The 13,593-nt window shown below is 35.0% G+C and overlaps 1 protein-coding gene across 1 annotated transcript in view; it reads right to left on the reverse strand.

Annotated features, from left to right (window-relative positions):
• The window catches only part of LOC106682698 (uncharacterized), a 66,454-nt gene that overhangs the window by 30,374 nt on the left and 22,487 nt on the right, over positions 1-13,593 (reverse strand). The window contains exons 10-14 of the mRNA XM_014423706.2: positions 11,235-11,454; positions 9,632-9,790; positions 8,105-8,229; positions 2,625-2,801; positions 2,319-2,551 (exon numbers count right to left, since the gene is read on the reverse strand). Coding sequence (XP_014279192.1) covers positions 2,319-2,551; positions 2,625-2,801; positions 8,105-8,229; positions 9,632-9,790; positions 11,235-11,454 — 914 coding nt within the window. The remainder of the gene's footprint in view (positions 1-2,318; positions 2,552-2,624; positions 2,802-8,104; positions 8,230-9,631; positions 9,791-11,234; positions 11,455-13,593) is intronic.

Here is a 13,593-nt window from a genome sequence, read left to right on the forward strand (position 1 = left end):
AAGTTTATAGCACTTCTAATTGACAAAGGTGACAACAAAAATTCACGATTCGAAAGCCAGAAACTATAAAAACAAATATGTTTATTAATTTAATGATTGTTAATGTTCAATTTCATGATCAAAAATACGTTTATCAGAAATGACGACACGATACCTGTAAGTATATTTCATTATAGATTAAACTTTATTATTATTATTCTTTATTGAATATTTCCTCACATTTTGACTGGTGTTTAAATGATAGATGATAGATCTATGATCAGGAACAGAAAATATATACACTACAAATTTAGAGAAAAACAAATCTATTAATGTATTATCAATCTGCTTACACTTTATCTTTAACAGTAAAATACAACTAATGTTTCTCAATATTTAGTAATTGAATACTTGAAATTACAGAATCTAATGAAACCGAAAAATGACTCAAGGCTCCTCATTCCTTATAGATCTTGAAATTGTTCTTGAGTGGCTATAAAAATAATCCTGTGCTTCCCAGTATAAACGAACTATCAATAAGAATATTTATTGAATAGGAAATTCAGAAAAGGGCTTAGATCTGAATATTTGAATTTTCGAGGTAAAACAAAAACCATGAAATTGAGAATCCAGACATTTTCTCAAGCAAGCTTTATCTGAATTTTTTTGTTTTAAATTTAAGATAAACAGAATTACAGAATTTTCAACATTGTAATAAATCTTAACATAAACTCTCCATAAGTTAATATAAAATATTTATATATTAAATATTTAGATAAAATTATCCAAATTGAAAATCCTTAGTATCGTTCTTCTTTCATATCAAATATTCATTTAAAGGGAAAATATAAATTATATTCGAAAGGTTGAAGGCTTGGTTCAACCTTTCGCTTTGAACAGCCCTGATGAAGCCCTGCAAAGTGGAGTGAAACGTCGGACATTAAAATAGTTTTAAATTATTTGTTCTTTTTTTAACCGAAATCCTGACCATCTTCTTATATTTATATTCATTTTGGTTTGACTTATCCACTTAATAACCAATAAGTAGAGATGAAACGACAAAATCTAGTCAGCTAACAGTTTATATTTTTTTTTGGGGGGGGGGGGTAGGAAAGATGCTTGACAATCAGAATGGATTTGTTGATAAACCATTTTTATAATTTTAGGAATTTATTTTTACTTTTGAACGTGATGAGCAACAGTGGAATAATATTTTTTTTTTTAAATTTAATTAATCTTCTAATACCTTAGAAGGGTTGATGGTTCTGAATCTTATTTTCATTTATTTATTTTTTAACTCACTTCATTATTCTACTTGTAAAATATTTTAAACAGTCCTTAAATCTATGATTTTTACTTTTCATTTTTTCAACGTGTTGAAAGGAAAACACTTAGCGAACGTAAGTAGTAATTTAAGAAAAGTCAATTTCAACATATATAAAGCTATGATAATGATAATTAATCAAGAGTGAGACGATATAAATGAATTGAGAAATAAATGAATTAAAGATTAACATGCTTATTATAATAAAACAGAAATATCGCAATATAGGTCCCAAAATCAAATGAGTGAAACATTTAAAAAAGCTATACCAAAAAATACATTTGAAAGTTCGAATGCGTTAAGAAGTTAAAATCCTATGGACATCTAGTTGTCTAAAAGGAATGAAATTAAACAAAGGCGAAAAATATTTAATTCCTCACCACGTTATCGTCCAGAAACCTGTAACTTCATTCTAATTTTACGGACCCAAAACGCGACCAATAATGCAAAAGGTAATACATCCCCTTCAGGCATGTGAAAGAATTATCATTTCATGGAATATTCGGACTGAAGACGAATGAGCCAACAGGTGATATTTTACAGTTATAATTTGCGAATTTAAATAATAATAACAATAATGCGAAAAGTAAAAAAAATATGCCCATTTGATTTGTTAAATACGCCAAACGTTCTTGAGAGGCCTAATGGACGAATTACTACGACTCGATTAGTAGGGAAGTCAGTGCTAAGTTGACAGCTAAGTGAATTTTTCAAACTGTTGGTGGAAGGATTGGTGTTTGGATTTAAAGAAGTTGATGAGAGGTTAATGAGAATAATTCCTAGGTCTTATCAAAATCGAACACCCGAAACGGTTATTTTTTTTTTATTTGTGTTATTAGCTAGTTCATGTTATTGAACTTTTTTGAACATAATTTAATTTTTAACGTTGTTCGGAAAATAATGCACTTAATCTAAAAATCAATAAAAATTGGAATTATCAAGTGGTTAACTACTACCTTCTCAAAGATTAAGGAAGCTCATGAGTATTCTTTTAGTTGAAAAATAAGCATATTACCTGTCAGATCAGTGAGGTCTGATGGAATCTCAAGAAATGCACAAGCCCTAATTGCGGCTTCCAATAGGTCAGGGAGGATAGTTGTATTCTGAGCTTCGGAGGACAGGATCGATTCAACGTTCTTCAGCAAAACCCTCCCGTTATATATTTCTCTCTTGATAGCTCTCTTGGCTCGGTCCAATACCAATCGCATTTTTCTTTTGTTGAGGAGATCACTTTGGGTCTTCTTCATGCTGCGAGAAGAATTTGGTAAGACAGAATTACGTGAACAACTGGCTGCAAAAATGATTCTGATTGTTCACTCACTAACTAATAAACCTGTCTATTTTGAATCCTATTTCCATATCGGACAGAAACAAGCCTTTAGTGAACCTGGTATCTATGATTTTCTTCTCACTCGACATCTCTTTATCTACTCTCTGGATAACGAAATGGAAGCCGGCCACTTCATCCGAACTGAAGTTGCCACCTTCACTGAACATCCTAAAGAACAAAAGAAATAATTTTTAACTGTTTATTAAATTACATGTAAACATGTGCATGTTAATATTAATATGTTTGAGGAAAACCGAATAGAGTCTGTCTAAAGCAATGGTTTTCAATCCGCCGAACTCCCATTCCTCACCCCAGTAAGTCGAGTTGCTATTTGAGGAACTTTTAGAATGAAATTTAGCTCTTAGAACCTTCCAACTAACACTCAGCCAATTTTTTTTTTAAAAATAAACTAACCTCGCCTACCATTCAAAATCCTATTCGAAAACCGATTTGTATCGCTGCCAATAGACAACTTGCTCAACCATGCACAGTGGGCAAAATCACCACCTCATTGTGGAACCTCTCTGAACTTGTTGGAGTAGTAAGAGAATGTTATACAATATTTTTTCTTTATTTAAAAACCTACTTAAGTATAGAAATGGAAAGAAAAATCAAGTAAAATTTCAGCCATTCTTTGCCCCTTAAGGGTTAATGTTTTGTGTTAAAAGTTTCTGGTAAAAGTTTTGTGTTACTAAGTGTGGCGCCCGTGGTAGTAAAAGGTGCGCAATAGTTTAGAGGGAAAGGGGAAAATAGTCGTAGGTTTTATAATATTGTTTTTTCCTTCCTGGTATTTGTTATTAAACAACATGCCTCGTACCTTTATTATATGTTTGCTGTTTTATCTTAAGCAAATCTTCGTGTCTATCTAGGTCCTTCCTGTGTCGGGCCTTATTATGACGAACTTATCACATCAGGCCTATTTGTGACGACTTGAGATCATGTCGGGCTTCTCTCGGACAGATTGGATCACGTCAGGCTTTGTCTACGACGGCCTGGATCACGTCGGGCTTCGCTGCGACGGTCTTTATCACGTCAGGCTTCTCTGCGACGGATGGATCACGTCGGGCGGGCTTCTTTTCGACAGCTTGGATTACGTCGGGGTCACCACTTGTCGGGGCTAGTCTAATCTTGGATGGTTCTCCAGCCTAGGTAACCTAGGTAAGGACGTGGATCAAAGATCTAATTGGTTTTTTTTTTTTAACTCCTACAAATTTTAATGGCGTATTTATAAACAACTTTCTCCTTTTACTGTAGAACATCTACATTATAAGGAGTCTTTTGGAGTATATTATTTTTGTTGTCAGTATTTATAAAAGTGTATAATGTGTTGGGGCACACATTATTTCTGAATTTAACAAACTTAAATCTAATAAAAACTTAATCCTAATACTACGTGACCTTACGTAGTGTGTTGCCAACGCACCAGAGGGGGGGCAGGTGTTAACGCGTTGAATAACCGTTTCGTACAGTACTGAAGTGAATCGAAAAATTTGATGTGTCGTCGCTTGATGAACTCCAGCACAGTGGGCAGCTCGAACAATTGATGCAGCTCCGGTGGCCTCTTCCTTCTCCACGATGTTGTGCGTACGATTTTCCTCAACATCGAGTTCTGAAGGTGCTGGGTTCCATCTGATATGTGGGTAAACAATGGTGCCCCATATAGTAGTGCTGGTCTCAGACTACTTTTGTATATCTGCAGCTTCAATCTCAATGAGAGAGCTGGAGAAGTGAGGAGGTGGTTGAGACGATATGACTTTCGTCATAATGCTCTCGCCTCCTGATATAAATGGGCAGAAAGCTTAAGATGACGGTCTAGCTTTACGCCCAAATAAACGATAGAGTTGGAAGGTGAGCTCACCGTATTATTCACGTGGAGAGTCTTCGGCAGTCGTGATCTCTTGTGAGCTGTTTGCGCGAACACAACACAATCCCTTTTGGCTGCATTGACTGAGATGTTCAAGCTTTTGAACAATCTCAGAGCATACTGCTTCAGCCTGATGTAGAGCTGTCTCGGCGTTCATACTGCTACTGTAGATGGCAATATCGTCAGCGTAAGCGGCGACCGTTGCCTTCTTGTAGTTCTTGCCAACCACATCAGCAGTATAAATTGAAAACAAGACTGGCGAAAGGACTGCTCCTTGAGGCACTCCCCAAGTCAGTGGGATAGATGTTGAGTGTTCTTCACGAACCCGCACAGCGACGGTCCTGTTGTTTAAAAATGAGGCGATCACACTGTAGAGCTGTTCCGGGCACTCTAGATCCACGAGCTTACGACATAGAATCCCGTGAGACACGGAGTCGAATGCCTTTGTGCTGACATTGGGTCTCCCGTTCGTTGTTCTATATCATACCGATAGTATTCTGCCAGTACCATTGCTTGTTCGGCATGAGTGAGAAGGCGAACTCGATCGTGTAGGCGGACCGCTGGTGACTTTTTCGTGGCCGATTTAGTTAGCTTCCAGAACTTGCGGTAGTTGCCGTGCGTGGCTCTTAAGCGATCATACCAATTTGCCGTTTTCCATTGACACATTAGGTTTCTTATTTGAGTGGTGATCGCATTAAGGGCTACCTTGATGTTCGGGTTTTTGGATCGGTAATAGCGATTTTTTAGTGTCCCCATACTCTCTATAAGGGCCATGATGTGGGGTGGAGGCTTCTGTAGGTGAGGTGGCTTCGGGCAAAACATAGGGATGGCTAGCTTCGCTGACTCTACGACTGCTTGTGTGAAGTGGTTGATGTATGTGTCAACATCTTCGGTGGTATGTAAAGTCATATCTCTCTCTTGAACCTAACCAAGTCGGCTTCCCGGTAATTAAATCTCTCCGTCGTCGGTTCAGGGCTTCTACCTTGGATCTCGTACATATCCGGCCGGTGATCAGATGTGATGAAATCCGTCACAGTGCACCCCGTGACCCGATGTGGCTGTCTGGTCAGAAGGAGGTCTATTGTTGATGTCGATCCGGTCCCAAGATGGCGGAAAGTATGAGCACCTGGATGGATTACCGTGAAGGCGGTTTTGACCAATTGTCTTCCCGCTAGGTTCGCATTGGAGTTATGCCACAGGGTGTGTCTAGCGTTAAAATCTCCCACTATCCAATGGTTGGTTTTGGCCCAACAGGTGTCAATGATTTGCCGTAGCTCTCTCACCGACCTTCTAGGACGCCGGTAAATCCCCGTGATGTGGGTGGGTTGGTGCATCCGCACTTGAATCGTGAGATGACTTATCCGGACGTCCTGGATGTTCATAAGTGGCGGCATCTTCTTCTACGTCGTTCCATAGCGAACGGCTATGAGAACTCCGCCGTGAGGGTCAAGTACGTCATCCGTAGCTGCTGCATATCCTCTGATGTGAGGGGGTCGTCTTTGCAGCCTCGTGTCGGTGAGTACGACCACGGTTGGATTTGTGAGAGGCAATAGGGCTTCAATCTCATTAATTTTTGTGCCTAGGCCAGCACAGTTGAAGTTGAGGATGCTATATGCGTTCATTTTTGAGATTCCTGCCCTCTCATTTCTTGAAGTATATTCGTCATGAACACTTGCATATCGCTCATGATCTTTGAGAAGAGGTTGGAGAACATGGCATTCAATTGCGCCATCATTTGCATCACCAACTGTGACTGGTCACAGACCAGTAATTGGTGGAGTGGTTCGGTTTCCTCCACCTGTTCCGGAATTGAGCCTCCGTCGGTTTGTGGTGTGGTAGTGGGGCGCAGTATGTCTGAGTAGGGTGCATCCCCCCTCACTATCTTGGTGGCCCTCCTTTGAGTTGTGGTAAGCCTGTTGTCGCCTAAGGGAGTCTTCTTCTGTTCAGCTAACTTATTTTTCAGGTCTTCAGCCTCTTTCAGCAAGGTTACTCTAGTTTCATTGTCTGAACGAAGCCACGTGGTCTTGAGAACAGTTGGGACATTTAGGTGGACTGGTCCGAGGACAAACGCTGATGTGGTGGTCTTTTCCACAACGTAAGCATCGCAGCTCATAGCCGCAGTAGTTCTTTGTGTGGCCGTATCGCTGGCATCTGAAGCACTGCGGTGGGCCAACCTCTTTTTTAGGAATGTATTTAACAACTGTGAATACACATTTGTTGACGTGGCGAACTTTCTTCACATCTTCAATGGTTCCCGTGCACGGTACTGTCATAACAATAGGAGAGAGGGGGTCTTTTTGCCCTCTGCATCTGTGCGCAGAAGTCTTCGGACGTCCCTGACACCCAATGGCCTGAATGCTTCTTGTATGGGCATTTCGACGTCTAGATTTTTAATGACATATCGCGCTTCAACGGTGCGTTTCCCTGATCTTTGTGCATAGGTATGATGTTTAATATCAAGGGTTTTTAGGCCCGTTACTACACGTTGTCTATCATCGAGTGTATGGATGTATATGTGAACACCTCCTATTGTGGACTTCAACAAGTAGTCACTTATTTTTAATTTATCTAAAAAGGTACGAGTTTCCTTTAATGTGTGGTCGGGAGCTAGTACAACAGGTGGAATTGGCCCCGGTTGGGACCAAGTGGGTTCACTTGTTGATTGGTCCTCAGTTGGTAGGTCTGATAGGACCCAAAAGTGGTTACTGAGTTTAATATTTGCTAAATTATTTACACTGTTTACATTGTTTGTTTTAGAATTTTTCGGTTTTATCACTGTAACTGTTTTACCGCTGGTGGTTTAGTTTCCGTTGCTATTTTAGGTTTACCTGCCTGTTTAACCGATCTGTTATTAATCACTAACGGTGACTGGGCTTTAACGGCCGCAGCCATGGCACAAAACGTCACTTATACCACTGCGTTGCAGGAGGCAAATTGTCACTTCTAACTGAAACTAGTTTTAACTGACCTTTATGTTGTTTTCTCGAGGAGCCGGTATATCAATCAACGTCTGAAGCCACCAGAATTCTTAGACAACAGACAGCGTTTCATTCTCTTTCTAATTGGGGATTTAGAGTCCCTTATTTATGGGCCTAGTCCATACGGCTGTGACCGAGAAGCGGTCGGTACATGTCTGCTTGAGATAGGTTCGTGCATTGTTTTGGTATCGTTTATTAATCATTGTATAGATATTGTTAAGTGTAACGTACAGAAATTATTAATATATAAAAATGACAATATGCTTTTACAAAATAAAGTAATATGTAAATTTGAGAGCTTTGGTGAGGCTCGAGGTGCAACGCTCTGGTGAGTGACTAAACCGCTTGCTCCCTCTCGCTACAAGGGTATACAATTTGGACTTGCCAAAACCAACGCTCTTTATCCATACGATGTTTTTTGTAAACATTTTTGGTTTATTTAAGTTATCATTTCTTTTAAATTCAATATATACTTAAAATTATTTCGGGTTTGGATGTGTATGATTAAAAAATGAAATCAAAATCCTTTCTCATCATTAAATTTAAACATGACCAAACTCTTTTACATCAGGTGTGAGATATTTCTTTTAACATATATCAAATAAGAACCATTCATTTCGTTTATTTACTTGAGGTCACAGAGGAGTTGGATATTGATGTGTTCCATCCATTCAAAATATCTGTCGATATGTTCGAATGCTCTCATGCTGTCATGATCACATCTCAAACATAGTTCAACGAATTTTCGTTTTGCCTGTAAAAATACAATAATTTAATATTCTGCTAATATTAGAGGCGTTACATCCCACACCAAATGAATACATTTTTCATACTAAATTATAATGAGGTGAAAGGATTCCGAGATCACTTGAATTCATCAGCTTTCGAATGAAATCCTTTCACTTCATGATAATCTAGAACAAATACAAAGAAAAAAATATACTGAAAACTAGGATTCAAATTGGGCTAGCAACCCCTTTTATTTCAGTCAATCGCATAAATGGAATTGTTTTGAAAAAACTCTAGTAGTAGGAGAGAGAAAAACACTTTATTAAAAATGTTGTGCTGGCCAAGTTCATCTGGTTGCCTTATTAAACTTGACAGTTTGGGTAACGTAGTCCAGACAGCGACCGCGGAACACCAGCGCCTCAGCCAGAGACCAAAGTTCAGCTAATGAACGAGGCCCAGCCAGTACAAGAAGAAATTTCGGCACGCACGATGATTTTGAAAAACGTACTAAGCTTGAGGTTTATGTTTTAAGGTTCGTTTTTTTATTCTTTAAACTGAAGATTTATCTTCTAAGGTTATCGAATTCCCTGAAAATTCGGATCATTAACAAAAATCCCACCACTATCTACAAACACACGCTTGTGTGTCACACATACACACACTTGTCTCTTACAGACTATTCTTCATTTCTATGATATAAATAACTCAAGGTTTGTGCTAGTTTATTTTGAAACAGTATCTCAAAAGAAGGATATAAATCAACACCGGGAAAAGAACAACTATAAATGAAATTTTAATTTTTAAGAAATCCTTGGTTCAAAAAACCTTTTTTCTTATTATATGGCAGGACTATGCATACAATAAAGTTCCGAAACATCACCTTAAGTTGTATTATTGACTGAGATTCAAGACAAACTAAAATATATAAGATTGTCAAGAAAAAAGCGATCAATATGTTTATGTGTTTGTAAATTGTGGTGCGATTTTCGTTAATGTTCCGAGCTTTACAGACAATTTAATAACCTTTTGAGATAGATCTTCAGTATTAGACTTTTATATCGTATTTTTGATAATATCGTCAATGTATTTTGAAGAGGTTTCCTGGGAAAGTACTTTTAAAAAAAAAAAAATTAAATAGCTCGTAAAAGATATATTCTCCTGAACATTTAATGTTTTCATTTGTAAAATAATCAAATTACCAAAAAAATTAAACTTAAAAAAAAATCGAAGAAGATGGTCGAGGGTGCGGTCCGGTGAATCCGGATTTTGAAAAATACGGTCTATTATTTATATATATTTGAAAAAATCTTGCATTATTTACTTGCTATAAAGTTTTTTTTAAATAAATAAGTATATTAATTAATTGATAATTGTTTAAATTTTGCAGCGTTTTTAATACATAGATAATAGTAATGAAATAGTCAGACCTGATCCATACTGGCAATAACTTTTGCAAAGCCTCTAGGTGAGACTTTTGTATTAAGGTTAGCGAACTTATCAGCAGCTGCATGAAATTCTTCTAAGAGCGGTTGGATCCCCAGGTTAACGTCAATCGATGATAAGTACATTAGTCTCTCCCTGATTGCCTGTGAAGGAAATGATAGTTCATTCCGACTCATATTAAATCAATAAATATGAAAATGTCATTGAGAAAACGATTATTCAACGTTGCTTGAGCGCTACATCAACTATATACTTTATAACTCAAATGAGAGATTGAGAAGCCGAAGATGTACTAATGTCAATTTTGGGAATACTAGGTTCCATTTCTATTTACTTGTGCTAGAACCAAATTCACAATTATGTAATGATATGATTGTTAAATTATCAATACTTAGCCACTAATCGTTGATAATTTACAATTTTTTTTTTAATTTACCAAGATTATTTTTTTCAAATATTATTTATACTTTCAATTATGTATTCTAATTTCACCTACATACTCAAATAAATTCTATATGAGATTAAAAAAATAAAATTTCCTAAAAACGAGGTCAAGTAAATTTTTTTTTCTAAACAATAGTTTGCAATATATGGAGGTTATTGTTTTTTACAGCAAACAATTTTCTTATATGTCCACTTTTGTAGAAAATTTAACGTGTCAAAGGATCCCATTCATTACACCAAACTCAATTGTTCCGTATAAACGAAAGATTCGAAATTAATAATAATCATATGGCTAATTAATAACGCCAGCGCCGCATGTTGCCGAAATAACAAATGGCACTCACTCACTCGCTAGCGAGCTTTGGCCAGAGACAGTCTTTCTTTCTTTACTCCTATTCAGTAAAGAAAACCATGAGTGAACAAAGGAACTTTCAAAGAGCCTTCCAGTAACCAAGGAGAAGGTAGATGGAGGGACTGGAGGACATGAAAAATGAAGCAAGAATCCATGAGTAAGTCATCTTGCTTCTATATCTGATTCGCACCATCGCCATCCATCATCGTCATCAATCTGCAGTTTTCGTAGCCCCCCAATCAAAATTCATTAACCTCAACCATAAATGTTTTATTACGGCCATCCTTCATACCCTGTAGTTATAATAGATTTAGTATTTAACATTCATATTCCCTCTTATTCAACCAACCTCTAAATTATAAATAAATTCTCTTTCTGTTACCTTATGCCTTATTTTCATTTCAATTACTTTCAGTACAGTCCACAAACAATATTCAACCAGCCAGTCAGAAGTGAAGTAACGCTTGGTCTTAGATTGAAGGCGCACTTCATACACCAATTTTTTTTCGAGTTACAAACAAAAACTAATCAAAAACGAAGTGTTACCCTGTTTAGTCTTTCTCCCTTCTCTCCCAATGCGCAAATTCGTAGGACATTTACGCAAGTAATGTTCAGGTTTTATTAAATACATAAAACAGATCAGCGTTTTATTGCTTGAATGTTATGGTTAGGGGTTTAATTTGACTGAACTAATATTTGTACCTTCCATATCACATTTTCCATATCGCCTTTTTTTTACCTGTGACATAGAAATATAAAGTTGATAAGAAGAAGGGTCGACTATACAGTACCTCAAGATGCCTATAAAGGCCCTCATCGTGCATTTTTAGTTCATTGGCGCGGATGTCGAGAACGTCGGTCTTCATCCGGTGCATTCTGTGCTTTATCATCTCCTCTTTCAGAGTGTACTGCCAATCCAAATCAGCTTTTTTCTTCTTGAGCCATGCCGTGTCCAATTTGTCAATATTGCCTTGGATTTCGTTTCGGAAAAAAATCAAACTTTCAATGTACCTTGGAATATAAAAAAATAATAATTCTAGTAGTGGAACGTAAAGAGCAGAAATTACTGCCAGTTACAGGCAAGAATTACTATATTACATATAGCATTAATTTTGGATAAAAGGTTTTAGCAGGAGTATGGCTCAAATAGGCCTACCTAAGGTATGAACAGCTGTGGCTCACTCAATATCTAATCAATTAGCCTCAAATTTTGCCGGCAGCTAGAGTCATTTAACTACTTTCAAAATAAAACAAGAAAATTAAATCAATTTATAATGAAGTTTAGAAGGAAGTTTTGGCGATTACCTAATCCTTTATCAATATGCCATATTAAGACTAGGGGTCCCAAATATGGCCTACAAGTAAACTTTATTTTTTCATCAAGGAAAAGATTCAAATATTTCAGAAAGTAGTAATATCATATGAATAAATATAGGAGGTTACTCTTCACATTTTAGTTTTGCTCAACTCTACCCGAAGGTAGGGATGGGATATCGATATCGATATTATCGAAATATCGATATTTTGTCTCCGATATCCGATATTTTGATATCGATATCCAGTAACCGATAATATCGGAATATCGATATTTTCCTTCGATAATATCGGAATATCGGTTTCTAAAAAAAAAAAAAAGGTCGCACCTTAATAGTAGAGATATTATAAAAGAAATGTCTAAAAATGTATAAGGTCATATATTCATATTCCGATATTATTTAATCCAAATATCAATATTTGCTAAAGAAAATGTTAATTATAGTATTTTGATATTTAATATTGATAATGTCATATTCATTTCGTTAATTTTTATTTCTAACGTCAGCAACAATATTCCGATATTATTTTATCAAAAGATCGATATATTGTTACAATAATATAAAATCCATTCGATCTTTGATGATGTTATTAATATCTATATCGATAATTAAAACAGTATTCTAATATTATTTTATTGAAATATCGATATTTTGTATAAAAGTACTAGACAAATTTAAAGTGAAATATCGATATTTGGATTCAATAATTTAATATCCATTTCGACATATTTAATAATATCCATATGGAAGATTATCAACAAAGTATTTCAATATTTCATTTTGAAAATTTCATACTCCTTACGGTATTTAACCTTATTGATAATATTAATATCGATATTTCGATTTTTTAAAAATAGAAATATCGATATTTGGTTTAAAAAGATTAAGTAAATTTTATAAAAAGCTTAAAAATAGTTTTTCGATATTTTAAATTGATAAATTCATGTTCCCTTCCATTGTTACACTGTTATATCGATATTGAAGATTAGAAACTATATTTCAATATTTATTCTTATAGAAATATCGATATTTTATGAAAGAAAAGTATAAAATGTATGAAAAGCTAAAATAAGAAATTTCGATATTTTATTTTGATAAATTCATATTCCTTTCGATATTCCACATTGTTACTAATATCGATATAGAAGATTAGAAAAACTATTCCGATATTTTCGCATCGAAATATCGATATTTGGCTTAAAAAGATTAAGAAAATCTTATAAAAAGCTTGAAAATAGTTTTTCAATTGTTATTAATATCGGTATAAAATATTCGAAACAATATTTCATTTATTAGAAATATCGATATTTTATGAAAGAAAATATAACATTTTATTAAAAGCTAAAATAAGGTATTTCGATATTTTATTTTTATGATTTCATATTCATTTCAATATTTAACATTGTTGGAAATATCGATGTCAATATTTCGATATTATTTAAATAGAAATATCGATATTTGGATTTAAAATTAAGGAAATTTTATAAAAAGCAGAAAAATAGATTTTCAACATTTTAAATTGAAAAATTCATGTTCCTTTCGATAGTATTTCAATTTTTTATTAATATCGGTATAAAATATTCTTTATGAAAGAAAATATAACATTTTATCAAAACCTAAAATAAGGTATTTCGATATTTTATTTTTATGATTTCATATTCATTTCGATATTTATCATTGTTGAAAGTATCGATGTCAATATTTCGATATTTTTTTAATAGAAATATCGATATTTAGATTTAAAATTAAGGAAATTTTATAAAAAGCATAAAAATAGTTTTTCAACATTTTAAATTGATAAATTCATGTTCCTTTCGATATTTTACATTGTCTT

Source organism: Halyomorpha halys, unplaced genomic scaffold (assembly GCF_000696795.3).
Source record: "Halyomorpha halys isolate HHAL.00 unplaced genomic scaffold, Hhal_1.1 Scaffold434.1, whole genome shotgun sequence".
NCBI lineage: Eukaryota > Metazoa > Arthropoda > Insecta > Hemiptera > Pentatomidae > Halyomorpha > Halyomorpha halys.